Raw genomic sequence first — 15,701 nt, forward strand, 5'->3', positions numbered from 1 at the left:
GCTGTGTGGGGGAGCTCAGGGTACAGCTCACCTAGAACCCTCAGGCTGGCCGAAGACGAGGCTGACCCCATGTCGTTCACCGCGATGCACGTGTAGATGCCGTCGTCCTCAGTGGTCACACCCACGATCTTCAGAGCGGCCTCTCCCAAGTCGCTGCAGCAGGGGAGGGCCCAGGGCGTTCACAAAGGCTCGCCCCGACCCCGCCAGCCCCCCAACCTCTCTCCTGCGGTGTCACAGGAAACGAGGTGCTTCAGTGCTGATGGGCAGTTTCAAGTGGGATTCCAACCCTAGCTGCCCACCCAGCGGACAACACGTCCCCTCAGGGGAGGCGTCCCAGGGAATCAACCGTGGGGGTTCTGGTGGAACGAGGTCATGCTCACTGCCAGAGACCCGGACCCCTGGGGGCCTCCCTCACCTGTAGGAGATGCTGTAGTGACCGTCGTTGCTCAAGGTGTTGTGTTCAGGGCCCTTCCAGGTGATGGAGGCCTTGGGGCGGCCGCAAACCCGACATCGAAGAACAACGGTCTCGCCTGCCTCACACGTGACCTCACTCAAGGGGATGACGAATTCTGGGGGAACTGCGTGAGAAAGGAGTCAGTGAGGCCAGTCGTCCGGCCCCTGCCCGGCGCCCACCAGCCTCCCCCAACAAATGAAACGAGATGCTGCCCAGGCCCAGAGCTCCACAGAAAACCTGGGCCCACAGGATAAACTTGAGTGTCCCCAAATGCTCCCCAGACCTATACTCTGAAAGACCAGAAGACAAAGAACAGGACTCACCGTCATATATGTAGTTGGGATTGAGAAGCTGAAATGGAAAAACCACACGGTGATTAACCAGATACACAAGCTATTTTGAGATATGTTGCTTTCATTCCAGGGTTACAGTTATTTTTGAAAGATAAGAGGAAACGTGATATGGCTTGCCTGGGTATCAATCGAAATCGACCACGCTCCCACTGCCTTTGAATGCACTTGGAAGCTTCGTGTCACCCAAATGTAGTTTTTTCTTCTACTCACGAACACAAAAAACTCAGAGATGCCCCCTCTTCCCATCCTGTGGGCTGAGTTCAGAGGGTCCCTGGACCCCCTCCTGCAGAACGGCCAGAGCCCTGAGCCGGGGGCTTTGAATTCCCCTCAGGAGATACTGCCTTGTTTTCCAGGCAAAACCCACACAGGTTTAAGGCAATCTGATTCCAGGAGTCATGTGGGCTGGAGCACCTGCCAAGGGAATTCACTGCAGCCAGTGAGCACCAGACTGGGCCACGGCTGCCCTGAGCTCTGTCTGCTTCTGAGGATCCAGAATCTGTCTCCCTGGCGCCTCACGCGGTAAAGAATCTGCCTGCAATGCGGGAGACTGGGTCCCATCTCTGGGCTGGGAAGACTTCCCTGGAGGAGGAAGCGGAAACCCACTCCAGTATTTCTCCCTGGAGAATCCCGTGGACAGAGGAGCCTGGCGGGCTCCGGGGCATGTGGTCGCAGAGTCAGACGTGACTGGGGGACTCACACTTCACTGGGAACAGAGCAGTGTTCCTCCTGAGCCACGCATACGCCCACTGAGGGCCATGCACACCCACGTACCTGCTGCTCAGAACACCTAAGCGTACCTGCGCCTCTCTGTCCCCATGAGCCCCCTCCAAAGCCCCTTGGGTCTGCTCACAGGGCAGAGGGAGGCGGGTCGCTGCTGGGCGAGGCAGGGCACCAGGTCGGTGACCCCTCCTGGGCCGGGGCCAGCCCCTATCGCTTCCTGAGGTGCACAGGCTCCTGACGACGCCGTGCTCACCTTCACAGATACCTTGTTGCTCAGTCCTTCCCGAGACTTCCGGTAACCGTTCTCTAACTTGCCTTCCCGTTTGCCGTCTTTATCTTTTTTCTCAGATTTTTTCCTTAAGCGGAGTGCTGTGTGCCAAGATGTTGACTTCCTAGGAGAACGACATGTCGTTAGTATCACGCCTTCCTGGCATTCAGCAAATGACTCCTGGAAGCATCAGAGAAGCTCGCTGAGAAGCGTCTTATGTGGACACAGGATGACTGAGATTCCTTTAGCAGCAGTGATCGCTGCTAAGGAAAACTCTGCGATTTCCAGATTAAGACCGACAGCTTCCTAAACCAAATTTTAAGTATTAAACTATAAAGATGTCTGTGATGGTTAATTTTATGCATCAACTTGACTGGACCTAAATATTTGGTCAAACATTAATCTGGGTGTTTCCGGATGAGATTAAAATTGTAATTGGTCGACTGAAGTCATCTGCTCTCCGTGGTGTGGTAGGCCTCGCATCTACTCAGTTGAAGGCCTGAGTCGGATGGAAAAAGCCCGCCTCCCTGAGCAAGAAGGAATTTTCCAGCATTCTGCTTGCACCACTGGTTTTCTGCTGGCCCCAGTGCAGATCTGAACTCACCAGTATCCGTAAGTCCATTTCCTTATGTTCATAATAACCACTCCCCAACCACACACACCCCTACTGTAACTATTTCTCTGGAGAACCCTAAAACACGGCCTGGGAATATTCTTGGGAAACCCAAGTATAAAATAGGATTCTTCAACAGTGTACTAGAATAAAATATTCCCGTGCATCAAGAAGAAACAGGGCAAGGGACTCTCATGGGAGATGAGCTCTTTGCAGGCTGAACTCAAGCCTGGATGTCTCATGGGGTGAGGGTGCTGAGCCGAGAGGTTTGGATGCAGTTCTGGAATGCTAGCCAGGCTGGGCTGCAAACTCGGCCGGGGTGCAGCCATGACTGGAGGGGAAGGTGACCACCAGCGATGCGAGTCTGGTCTTTTGGGCTGAAGTCTTTGGAGGCTTACAAATCGCAGTTCTGTAAAGCTTCCACTCCCAGAAACTACGTGGCTGGCCTCTCCCGTCGTCAGAGAGACTCAGGGAAGGGCAGAGTCGGAAACCAGCACCTGAATTCAGGCTTCTTTACAATAACGTTTAATGCAGCAAATTTGGTTTCAAGTTTCCTGACTGAAGTAATCGAGCATGTGTAAGGCTTGATGATAACAGCATCCCGTGATCTTTAGTTGCAGCTACAGAACGAGGTTCTTCACTGATGCACTCCCAGCATACCCGTTATATGTTAGGGGGCTGTGGAAAGTCCTCACCCCCCACCCAAGACCTCTGGGAACTAAAATACCATCGTGCTCTATCTAGCGGCTTAAAAAAGCCATGTGTGTGTGTGAAAGCAGGTTATTAAAAGAAACCATCAGAATAAGGATATCAAACCAGTCCATCCTAAAGGAAATTGACCCTGAATATTCATTAGAAGGACTATCCCGAAGCTGAAGCAATACTCTGGCCACCTGATGCGAAGAGCCAACTCACTGGAAAAGACCCTGATGCTGGGAAAGATTGAGGGCAGGAGGAGAAGGGGATGACAGAGGATGAGATGGTTGCATGGCATCATTGACTCAATGGACCTGAGTTTGAGCAAGCTCCGGGAGATGGTGATGGACAGGGAAGCCTGGCGTGCTGCAGTCCGCGGGGTCACAAAGAGTCGGACACGACTGAGTGACCGAACACCACCATCGCCACCACCACCACCAGCGTTAAGTCTGAGAGATGCACGCCACCCCAACCATCACTGTGTGGTTCCACACGGCGCTTAGACCTGAACGTGGTCCGCAGAGCGCAGCGCACCTTTCTCTCAACGGGCTTCACCCTCCCAGGGCCCCCGAGGCCTCTTCCGCGCTCAGCCCTCCCCTCGCCCCCCACTCACTTGAGAGTCCCGTCAGGGTTCTCCATGATGACTGCGCTGGTGTGCCCCAGGACGAAGCCCGGAATCCAGCCCTCGGCTGCGGGGCACTGGTCAGTGGCGGCTCGGAACACCAGAAACATGTTCTGTTGATTGCTGGCCAGAATTTGAACGACCTCTCCTTGATAGACGTTTATCTCATCCTCCTTCACTGCCGTGTAGTCGTGTGTCACCAACATGGTGGAGATGCTGCTGCTGCTGCTGCTTTCACTCTGGAGGGGGGGAGACGGACAGAAAGGCAGAGCAGAACTGAGAGAGGGTCTGAGGACGCCAGCGGGCTCGTCCGCGTGCTGACACTCAAGTAACTGACAATCAAGATTTCTCTAGAAGCAATTTAAGGATAATCTAAAACGACAAGAAGGCCACAGCGATGGCGAAACACTTTACTCTTGGAAGCTTGATTATTTCAGGTCCATCTTCCTTACACCATCAAGGGGTCAGCTCATCCTCCTGTTAACGCCATGATGGGTTTTGTCTATGTTACTGTGACCATCATGCTCGTTTTAAAAAGCATTAAATTAAGAAGCTGTAAGGAGTAAGCTCTTCAGTTCACTGATAAAGCAGGTCATGGCAAGGCCTCCAAAACTCCCAGATGAAATGTTCTTTGAGAACACGTTCCAGAATTGTGCCAAGCTTTTTGCATCCTTAGTCATTTCCACCTTTTTCTTTCCTAAAAGAAGAATGCGGGATACCTGAAGAGTAAGCCAACCACTGCTCTGCTCTCACAGAGAGTTATTCTGCCTCCTTTATGCTTCCTGTGGTGGGTGGCCCTATGAGCTCGCATGATTCCTGGGTCCTGAAGACATGCCGCTGTCCTGGGTACGTTCAGCATCGTGGAGCAGCAGTGGACACCGCTGGCCCTGTAGCTCAGGTTTCAGGGACATCCCTGGCGTGCAAAAGTCTATCTTCCCCATATCTCGGCATCCCATTGGGACCCAAACTCTTCAGGGCACTACTGTGCCTTTAGTATCCATCACACTGACTGACATGTAGCAGGCACCCAATAAAGGTTCAGTAACTCAGTCAATGAGGTGAGACTGTAAAAGTTAAACAAAGATCATTTCTTAAGGCCGTCTGCTCAGGTGTACAAGCTGAAGTGGTGTTTGCTGCAGACTAGCAGAAACACAAAAGGTATTTGTCCCAAGCTGTCATTTACCAGGTGACCCTTGTTCCACAGGAGGAGGAGGAAGCAGAGACCTCCAGATCCTCGTCCAATGCCTTCTATCAACAGCTGGGACATGGAGGTGTCAGGAGCTGCACTAGTGTGTTCTCAGAGGCTCCCACCAAGGATGCTGTCTGGATGGTCATGGCTTCTCAGGACTCCGATGATGCTTCCCTCCGCTGGACTCGTGGATGCCTGGGGCAGGTCCTGGGTCGGTGTAGACGCGACGCTCAGAAACCTTGCCACACGCCTGTCAGGTCTGGGCTACTGAGCTGCTATGACACATTGGAGCAGACAGCTGACCAGTGTCAAGGAGCCTGCGTGCTGGGAACTCCAGGGGCCAGGGCTCTGGGCCCGCAGCGGATGGTGAACTTAAACACAACGGGGTGGCCAGGGGCTCGGTCCCGTCACGGCTGAGGAGTCCGGTACCCGTTCCTGTCCCTCCGGGATGCCCACGCTGTCCACGTTGGGCTTCGGCCTCTGCACACTCCTTTACGCAATTTTATCCCATCAGCATGACTTACATAGCAGCACCCCATAGTTTTGAGACTACAAAGCCACATGTGCCAGAAAACATGAACAAAAACCAACTTCCGTGGCATAGCCATGTTTGGTCATGCAGGTACCAGCCTTTGTCTCATAATTTGAGCATTCTACCACAATCATAATAGCTCTTAGTAGTTTCTGAAAACCTCCTATGCACCAGCCTAAGTATTAGGCATTTAAAAACCTATCTCAGCTGATGCTGTCAGGCACCATCCTCGCCCTCTGAAGAGTGGAGGTTAGAAATTTACGGGGGCCACCCGGTCACCAGGAGGAAGGCAGGGCTTGTCCTTTCATTGCTGCCTGGGGGGAGGGGGTGGGCGCAGGGAGGTCGTGCATCTGTGTCTGGGCGCTGGCACAGTCACTGTCTGGGTTGACACATCCCCCACTTGGGCTCTCATCAGAACTTTCCAGAAGGTGCACATTAAAGGAGGAAGAGGGACCTAGGCTGGGGGTTAGGCACAGCTGCTGGGCTGTGACCACAGACAGCGTCACGGAAGCAGAGGAGGAGGGAGGAGGCTGCTGCTGACCTGCCAAGGGGCTGGGACCGCCGGAGTGAGTGGGAGAGGACTGGGCGGAGGCGCTTCTTAATTGGGATGCTTAATGAGAGTCCTCGAGGAGACTTTTGAATGCCTGTGCTAAGCCTCTAGGGGTCTTCTCACGCCTCCAGGGCATTTCTGTAAGGCCCTTGGACTCGCTTAAAACACTGGCAATTTCCCTTTCCAGCTAACTGAGCACATTAGAAACAGCGAGAGGCAGAAATAGGAGGCACCTTTTGCAACCTAAACCCTGCCAGCACGTGTGCTAGGCTGAGATCGAGCATCCTGGGGGGACTGGGGGTGGGGGCACTAACCGTGGGCAGACACACAGACCCCAGCCCTGGGTCCTGCACTGGGGCGGGGGAGGCCGTTCCTTCTGAAACACAGCCCTCCTCAGGTGCTTAGGGGGAAAAGCGTCCAGGTTAGGATGGGCTCAAGGGCTGCTCCCGGCTGATTCCCAGGGGTCTCAGCGGCGAGGCCGTGCCCGCACCCTGAGCCGCACCCTAGGTGCCGCATCACTGGGCCTCTGCATCTTTGCCTCCAGCTGACGTTGCGTTCAGACGCCCACCTGCATACAGAGCATTTCAGAACTAATAGGCGATGGGGGGCCAGGCCACTCTGCAGGACATGGTCAGGTACCACGACCAGGACAGTGGTGATGGCCACAGCAGAGGATGCCTACCCTCACCACTTCTTTTTGAGAGTGATGCTGAAAGGCTAATAAACGTACCAAGAACCATTTCTCGATTTCTTCCTCAATTACACAGAAAGATTGCGGTGAACAAAATACACGAGGAAAAACAGGAGGAGAGAACCAGGCCAAGTCAACCCAAACAAGGCATTAATGAAAAGTCCAGAGGAAAGAGAGAAACATGCAAAAGCCAGATTGCGTTCTTTTTTTTTTTTTGGATAAAGAGAGACAACAGACCCTTTCAGGGAAATGTATTTAAAAATTTATAAAAGGATCAAACATACACTCATGAGAACAGTTCTATCCCCTCACCACATGCTTTTAGGGAGGTGTTACGAATCGGATTCATCAGCCCGTGTAGGAAACAGTCCGGGAGGACAGTGAGGAAGCCACAGGATGGGAGGGGAAGACCCACCACCGCAACCCCGGGGCTGAGAACGAGGACAGTGACCGGCGAGGCCCCGCAGCGCCCCCTGCTGGACAGAGCCTGGCGCCCTCACTCCAGCCTGCCTGCGCCTCCGCTCCCAGCCGCCGGCCAGAGCCCAGCATCCAGAGGCCCTTAAAGCAGTCTCTCTTCCCGTGAATCGTGTGCAGCTGTTTTTGTTTTTGGGGATGTGTGGCGGGGAAGGGCAAATATTTCCACCGGAGAGATTCCTTCCCCTATTTGTGCCAGCTGCGTTTGCTTTGAGCTGCTCTTGGGCATTTCTTGAGTTTTTGTTTTGTTTTGTTTCCAGCAGATGAGTCAAAAACGCTGCAAAGATTAATTTAAGGCATAAAAGGGCACAACCAAGCGATGAGCAGAAAGCTTAAAGACTGTATACAGGTTTCAGTTTACGCAGGAGGTAGACGGCAGGACACGGACCCCTCTTTAAAAAAAAAACCAAAAAGTGCGAGGAAAGCAGGGGAGGCGAGAGGAAGAGGAAGTTCCAAGATACTCGGCTGGTCGGAAGATGCGAAAAGCTCAGAGATGCTGCGTTCATTCGGAAGGTTAATGGTCTGCGTTCCCCGTTGTTAGCGGACACAAAGCAAGGAGCGAGTTAGTAGAGACCCGGGGCGCGCCGTCCGCCGGGAGCAGGTTAGCGGGCGTCCCCCGCCGAGTCCGCGGCGCGGGAGGCCGAGGAGGAGCCGGTGGAGCCCGGAGTTAGTACGAGGACAGCGGCGGCCAGGCAGGAGGTTTAGAAGAAGAGCCGCGGGACAGAGGCGGGCGCAGGCGGCCGGGCGCTCTTACCCCGTTGCTCTGGGTGGACTGCACGGACTGCTCGCTGGCCGAGGAGCACGTGCTCATGCGGTCCGCGTCCTTGCCGGGGGCCCCGTGGCGCCGCGCCTGCCGCTGCAGGGAGTCGCTGTCCCCCGGGAAGGTGAAGGAGCCGGGCCGGCTGGCGGGGGAGGCGGGCACGGAGCTCCAGAAGGAGCCCCCCTTCTGCAGGGGGCTGCTGGGGGGCAAGGGCTCCTTGCCGAACGGAGAGGGGGACGCGGCGGCGGCGGCCAGAGGCGAGTGCAGGGGCGAGGGGGCCCCGGGCCTGGCCTTGCCCAGCGGCAGGGGGCCCGGGCCGCTCCGCGGTGCCTCCTTGGCGGCTCCGTCCTGTGGCGGCGCGCCCCCAGACGACTTCCGGGGGCTCTCCAGCACCTTCATCTTGGGGATCGGCTCGGCGTCTCGCTCGGGACCGTCGGGCTCGCTGCCGGGAGGCGCCCTGCCGGGCGGGCCTGTGCCGGCCTCCGGGGCGGGGCTGCGGCTGGGAGGAGGCGGTGGCGGGCCCGGGGTGCACGTACCTGACATCTTGTCTGCCTCTGCCTGGCTCGAGGCTGCAGAGGAGACCAGCACGGGGGAGTGGTGTCTGACGGGCTGGGGGATCCGGGAGGGTCTGCTTCTGCTGGAGCTGCCGCTGCCGCCGCCGCCGGGGCCACCCCCGCCGCCGCCGTGGTTGCTGCCGCCGCCCCCGCCGCTGGGGGCCCCGCTGCTGCCCCCGCCGCCGCCGCCGCCGCCGCCCCCGCTGTGGTTCCTCTGATATTCTATGGGTGATGTCAAGGCTGCAAGGCACGGGAGAGATTCCGTCAGGGCACCGAGGAGGGGACCGTCACAGGGGCGAAGAGGGCACGACTGCCCCAGGCTCACGTCACGGGGGGTGGGGAGGGGTGTCCACCATCGCCCAGTCACCTGGATCTGGGGACACCCACCCATCCGCCAGGCAGCGGGCTGGCTCCACCCACCAGGGTAGGAAAAAGAAAAGGTCTTCGATTTAACTGTGCTTGTGTGTTGAGTCGCTCAGTCCTGTCCTACTCTTTGTGACCCCACGGACTGCAGCCCACCAGGCTCCTCTGTCCGTGGGATTCTCCAGGCAAGAATACTGTTAAGTATGAACGAGTTAAACTGGCTCTATCAAAGGCAGTCTGCAAGTCCCGGGGAGGACAGGTGAGGAGCAGGCTGGAGGAGAGGTTTCCTGCCCAGGAGCAGCCAGCACAGCCTAAACATTTCCACCTCCGGGGAGAAGGAGAAGAATCAGCCCTGAGCATCCCTGCAAACCACCAGGGTCCCAGGGAGGCCCAGGGCTGCTGGGGAAGCTCAGCTGGGACTCCACAGGTACCAGCTGGTTCCCACAGGGGGACAGTTGAGTCCAGCAGCCGCAAAGCAGAAAGCAGCGAGGCAGAGAAGAACCTGGCTGGGGGTTACCACCGGCGGAGGCGGTGTTAGGGACCACCTCGGGGAAGGTGCTCCACAAACCCTGGGGGATCATGAAGCTGTTCCGTCTCTGGGCTTAGTGAGTTAGCTACGTCATCATCTGGGAAGATGCAGGCAAACACTAGCACAAGTCCTTGAGTGGGGCATGGCAGCCCACTCCAGTATCCTTGCCTGGAGAATCCCATGGACAGAGGTGACTGACAGGCTACAGTCTGTGGGGTCACAAAGAGTTGGACACATTGAATGCCTAAGCACAGCACAGCAACACAGATCCTTGCAGAGCTAAATAAAGCCTCTGCGAGTCGGACAGTCTAATGTAGCCCCTTCCTGCCTGGGAGACGTCGGGCAGGTGTTAAGGAGTATCCTGGAGTCAAATGACCTGTGATAAGCTGTGTGGGCCACAGCCCCGCGTAGGACTAAGCGGAGGGAGAGGTGGGCCAGCAGGGTTGGAGCCCCGACTCCAGCCCCGACCTCTGTCCGCCCTTGGGAGCAGCGTCCTCAGCATCTCTGGGCTGAGAGTCCAGGGGTGAATGGCATGGCCCTCTCATGCCTGTGATTCAGGAAGCAGCTCAGTTCATTTTAAAGAAGATGGTCTAAGCTTAGAGGTTTCCCAACAGTTACATGTTGCAGACTGGTGTTCAGTGAAGCACTCAAAAACAACACATTTAAAGAGATCTGCGTTCACTCACAGCCACGGGAGGGGAACTATTCTTCCCATGCATGGGAACCGTCCCCCTAATCCCCCTAGCCCCAGCCATCCAGTTGTAACTGCACACACAAGAAACGCTCCGTCAATGGCCTAGACAGGAGCCTGGAGTTAGCACTCGGCTGATTACCCTCAGCCAAAAATGCCATGTAACCTTGACCTTTCTCGCAGTGCTTGTGTTCCTGGCTCTTGAATGTCACTCGAGGTGTGGGGCTGGTTTTATGTGACAGAGAGATTACAGTGTCCTGTTGGACCAGGGCGTAGATACAGAACATGGACATGGAGAAAAGGACAAAGACAAGACATCAATGCGTATCTAGTTCTCACTGAATTTTTGATGCTCTTCAGTAATCACTGAATTAAAACCAGAATGGAAGGCAGTGGCCCTAAGGTGAAGCGAGCAGATTTAGGTCAGGGATATAAAAAGTCTAGCTGTCTGCAATGTAAGGTCAGCATGGTCTCTCTCCTTGCAGAGAAGACCTTTCCCTGGGGTGCTGGCACCTCACTATTGTCCTGAGTCGTACTGGATTATTATGGTACTGCTCCTCTACAATCACTTGTGTCATAGAAGTGGGAAGGAAAAAAATGCCTTGTTTTTAATAAGGAGGGCAGTCTAGATGTACCATGTGGGAGAACATAAATTTTGAAGTTGCACACAAGAATGTCTCCAACATCTCTGGCCAATTCCGTCTGCTGCCTTAGTCTTTCTCATGCATTCCTTTCCCAGGATGGGCTCTGGGGCACACATGCTATGGGAGACCGTGGGACAAAATGAACCGGGCAGTGGTAAGGGGCTCACAGCCAAGAGCCAGATGGCTGCTCTGTGTCCCCACTCTGCCACCAACAGCATATGGGTCCTGGAGCAAATTACAAACCCACTTTGTGCCTCAGCTTCCCCATCTTTAAAATGGGAATAATATCGGGACTTGCTGCTTCGGGTCATTGGGAAGATGAATGAAGCACTAGGTGGGCAGTGCTTGGTATAGTGTCTGGTCCACAGTAACTGCTCAGAGAGCCCTGTCACTACTGTTCGTATGTGACAGGAGAGAGATGAGAAATAAAATTGTGTACGTTTTGGAAAGTAACCACACACATTACCGTTTAAAAAATTGCGCTGGTTTTCTAAAATCTGGTTGATTTCATGGATCCATGTCTGCCGGACACTTGGACTGGATGAGTGCAGGATGAAGGTCTCTACCACATCACCCGTCCTTGATGTCAGAGCGAACTTACAGGGATCATTTTCCACGTTTTCCTCCAGGCAAAGGCAGCTCACCTTAAAAAAAAAAAAAAAAAAGCATTATTCACAATGGCCAAAAGGCAGAAACAAACCAAGTGTCCATTAACGGATGGATAAATAATCAAACGTGGTCTGTATACACAGTGGACTATTATACAGCCTTGAAAAAGGAAAGACATTCTGTCAATAGGCTATACCATAGGTGAGCCTGGAGGCCACTGAGCTACATGAAATGAGCCAGGGGGAGAACGCCCAGCACTGTGATGATTCCCTTTGGATGAGGCACTTGGAGTATTGTTTAATGAGGATGGAGTTCTACATTTATAAGATGAAAAGAGTCCTGGAGATGGATGGTGGTGATGGTTGCATGACAAGTGTGAATGTACTTAACACCAGAGGGCTGGACACTGACAAACGGTTAAGATGGTAAATTTTATGTGTCGGGAAGGTCCCCTGGAGAAGGGAATGGCTACCCACTCCAGTACTCTTGCCTGGAGAATTTCATAGGCAGAAGGAACCTGGTGGGTTATAGTCCATGGAGTTACAAAGAGTTGGATATGACCGAGTGACTGTTTTACCACAAAACAAAACAAAAAAAAAAACTAAAGCACATTTATTCCCACTGGTCAAGTGCAAAGTAAAGTTCATCTGGGGTCAAAATTGAAACCACCACTCTTTGGTTGAGCTACCATTTTTACTACCGTGAAAATCATTATCTCGAAGCTTTTTAATCATTCTTTTAACTCTGGTATATGGGGATCACCAGGAATTTAACGAGTAGCTTAAACAATTAACTAAAAATGTTAATCTGCTGGGACCTCAGGTCTCCTCTACCTCACTCTTGGTTTGTACCTTTTACAGGGCTCAGGGCCATCTGCAGTCTTTGTCTTTTTCTTAGTCAGAGAGCAAGGCACCCTGGGGCAAAGACTGCCTGCCCTGCCCAGCCCTACAGCCCCCTGCCTGGTTCTGAGTGCAGAGAAGATCCTTGCTGAATGAAGAAGAGAAAAAGGTAAGCTATATCCTCTCCAAATCCATGTCTCTGAACTTGAATAATTCACGTGGTCCTAGAGAAGGTGAAGCAGAAAAAACCTAACAAAGGTGAGGTCTTCTCGTGGTGGTAAAAATGAATGCTGCAGCCATACGTTCTCCCATCAGCCACTGGGGAACTCAGACAGTAGAGGATGGAGTGAATTTAAAGGGTCTGACATGTATTAGAAAATTCTCTAAATATTTAATAAACTGAAGATCAGGATTTGTTGCTGTTCAGTCTCTAAGTCGTGTCTGACTCTTTGAGATCCCATGGACGGCAGCACACCAGGTTTCCCTGTCCATCACCAACTCCTGGTACTTGCTCAAACTCATGTCCATTGAGTCAGTGATGTCATCCAACCATCTCATCCTCTGTCATCCTCTTCTCCTCCTGCCTTCAAACTTCCCCAGCATCAGGATCTTTCCCACTGAGTCAGTTCATCAGGTGGCCAAAGCACTGGAGCTTCAGCTTCAGTCCTTCCAATGAATAATCAGGGTTGATTTCCTTTAGGATTGACTGGTTTGATCTCCTTGCAGTCCACGGGACTCTCAAGAGTCTTCTCCAGCACCATAGTTTAAAAGCATCAATTCTTCGGCACTCAGCCTTCCTTACGGTCCAACTCTCACATCCATACATGACTACTGGGAAAACCATAGCTTTGACTCTACGAACCTTAGTCGGCAAAATAATGTCTCTGCTTTTTTAATATGCTGTTTAGGTTTGTCGCAACCTTTCTTCCAAGGAGCAGGAAAGAGCAGGACACGTCATCATTAAAAAGGACACATTTTTTCAGCGTACCAGGTATATGCCTTAGTGCTTGAGAAAATAGGCAAACACGAATTACCTTGATACTGTTCTTGAACAGGAATCCTGGCATGGAGAAGCCCTTTTTTTTATCCAGCGGCTCGCTGAAAATGACGATCTGCTCGAAGAGGAACACCCGCCTCTCTTTGCAGCGAGGCAGCAGCCCCGTGTCCTGGTCCGTGACCAAGAACGTGTCCTGCAGGAGCAGCTTGCCCTGGGCCACGATCTTACCCTGGAATGTGGAGAAGGGTACAGAGGAACAGAAGAAAACATTGCATTCAAAGTTAAGACACAGGAACTTTTGTTTTCTTTAGTTTTCCTCCCACAGAATGATGTATTTTTCTGGTATTAATTTATGGAGTGTAGACATTTCTTTTAGTATAATGAGCTCTTAGCTCCAAAGAGAAAAATCATCTAAATAAAATTCTTGCCAGCTCCTGTGTAAACCACTGGCCTCAGTTACAGTCAGAGACGGAAAGTGGATGGAAGGGTGTAGTTCGCAGTGGAAGCGTGCTTCTCCAGGGGCGGTCCATGGCTGGGCGCCACTAGCATCCTGGGTGGGACCCACTCACCAATGCACAGGAGCCCTCCAGGAGAGCCTGTCTGTGTTTTTCTTTTTTTTTTTTTGAGAACCCCAGCACCAGCATGTTAAACTAAACCCACTCCTCTAGCAAAACAGTAGGCAAGAAAAATAAAAACTCCTGCCTCCTTACTCGACAATCAAACTGAAAGAAAAAAAAAAGATTCTGGGCTCTGGACATCCTCAGGATGCTAGTAGGCAGTATGTAATCTGAGGGGTCTGGCAACTCACAGAGAAGTCTGTGACTAAGGGGGAGCCCAGGGACCTGGAGTCAGGCTCCGGGGGCTGACAGATGACAGATGGTAGATGGATGGGCCCCTGTGCGTTGTGCCGGGGAAGGAGGCTCGCTCCTCCACAGCAGAGGGCCCTGGAGACAGAGCAGAGGCCTGCCTGCTCCCACCATGAGGCGCTGGGCTTTGAGCAGGGGAAGGTCTCCCCCAAAAGCTAATCAGATGCACCCAGAAAAGCTGAAACATGGTGTCACTCAGGGTGAGGGACAGCGAGAGAAGACAGCAAACCAAGCAGAAAGAATTGGCTTTCTGCAGGTGGCGGCCAAGCATCCCAGACAGAGCAGTAAGTTTAAAGAGGAGCCACATTACGTCGAAGCCTTGTAGCCTCCCGACGTTCATCATGTCGTTGCAGCGCTTCGGGACGACGCACATGACCTCCACGGCTCTCTGCGGGGCGGGCGGAGCGGGGGAGCAGAGTGAGCCTTCAGTTCTGGGGCCAGGCTGGAGCACTAACCCTCCAATCTGCCCCCTTGTTCAGTTCCTCCCCTGCCCGCCCGCGAGTGGACGGACGGCACGCCCAGGGCTCGGGAAACACCCCCCTCTCCCCAGCCCCCCCAGGGACAGGCTGCTTCAGAGACGCACCCAGCGGGGTGTCAGTACCTCTAGTTCTGATGTATCCAGGCTGGCTTTTTTGGAATACTTGAGGAAGTCCTGTAGGAGGAAGACAGACACAAGGGCATGACAAGGGTGATGGTCACACAGCAGTACCCTTTCTGCTGAACCAGGATGCCAGCCACTGGGCCAGCCTCGTTTTTCTCTCCCAGTAACACAAAGATAAGGTAAGATATCCCCAGGCGGACCTCAAGCCACAGGAGGGCAAAAGTCAGGCCCAACTGATCTAAGCAGGTCTGATCTAAGTGGTTCCTGTGTCACCCCAAGACAGGCGCTCATCTCTCTTCACCTCCAGGTTCTGAGTTTTATGTGTGAAGGGATCTTGCCACCTCCAACAGTCACTTTTATCAAGGAAAATGGCTTGACTTTGCCTTCAGGGGTGCTGAGGCATTTGAATCACTCAAGGGCGGTTGCTGAGCCTTCAGAGAGGAACTGGCAGAGCCTAAACGTTTAATCTGAAGCCCCAAGGGGACAGAAAACCTGCAAGGTGGGTTAGAGCCCAAGAGAGTATTCAAGATCCGTGGTGGGGAGAAAAAGCTCACCTTCACAGATGTTTTGTTTCAGAACCTGATGTAAATGAAAAATTGAGAAAAGAGTATAAGGTGTCTCCTTCAGTTTTAAAAAACTTATTTGGAAATATTGGAAATCAGAAACGACAAGACTGCTTCATTTTTCTTTCTTTTTTTTTTTTTTACAGAAAAGCTGCTCATCACCTGCCCAGCCCGCGGTCCCCTCACGAGTCTCGTCCCCCCGCCGAGTGGGCTCGGGCCCCGGCAGAGCCTCACCTTCAGCAGCAGCTGGTACTTCGTGATCCTCTGCACTGGTTTGATCAGCAAGTCCGTGAGCTGCAGCCTGTGGCCCAGGCGCTGCTTTAAGTCCTGGGGTTTCGGAGGAGGAAGAAAAGGATCTTGAGTGCTGTCTTTTAATCAGTTAGTTATTCGTTTTGACATAACATTTTATTGTCCATCTAGAATGAAAACCTTTTCTGTTTTATGAAACTGAAAAACATGCTGAACGATCTCGACAGTTAAAGAGACTAGCAAGTACAGAAGGTTGAATGTGATTCATAAGATG

At 53.1% G+C, this 15,701-nt stretch overlaps 1 protein-coding gene across 4 annotated transcripts in view; it reads right to left on the minus strand.

The window, feature by feature from the left end:
* Nucleotides 1-15,701, minus strand: part of TRIO (trio Rho guanine nucleotide exchange factor) — a 354,591-nt gene that overhangs the window by 7,739 nt on the left and 331,151 nt on the right. For 2 of the 4 annotated variants that reach the window (XM_043887107.1, XM_043887109.1), the window contains exons 43-53: nucleotides 15,413-15,505; nucleotides 14,616-14,666; nucleotides 14,325-14,402; nucleotides 13,186-13,377; nucleotides 11,170-11,347; nucleotides 7,917-8,716; nucleotides 3,718-3,965; nucleotides 1,781-1,919; nucleotides 778-805; nucleotides 416-578; nucleotides 32-153 (exon numbers count right to left, since the gene is read on the minus strand). In XM_043887107.1, coding sequence (XP_043743042.1) covers nucleotides 32-153; nucleotides 416-578; nucleotides 778-805; nucleotides 1,781-1,919; nucleotides 3,718-3,965; nucleotides 7,917-8,716; nucleotides 11,170-11,347; nucleotides 13,186-13,377; nucleotides 14,325-14,402; nucleotides 14,616-14,666; nucleotides 15,413-15,505 — 2,092 coding nt within the window. Of the gene's footprint in view, nucleotides 1-31; nucleotides 154-415; nucleotides 579-777; nucleotides 806-1,780; nucleotides 1,920-3,717; nucleotides 3,966-6,927; nucleotides 7,440-7,916; nucleotides 8,717-11,169; nucleotides 11,348-13,185; nucleotides 13,378-14,324; nucleotides 14,403-14,615; nucleotides 14,667-15,412; nucleotides 15,506-15,701 lie in introns of those variants that run through there. The other 2 variants (XM_043887111.1, XM_043887110.1) reach the window with 2 other exon arrangements.

The sequence above is a fragment of the Cervus elaphus genome, chromosome 25, assembly GCF_910594005.1.
Source record: "Cervus elaphus chromosome 25, mCerEla1.1, whole genome shotgun sequence".
NCBI classification, from domain to species: Eukaryota; Metazoa; Chordata; class Mammalia; order Artiodactyla; family Cervidae; genus Cervus; species Cervus elaphus.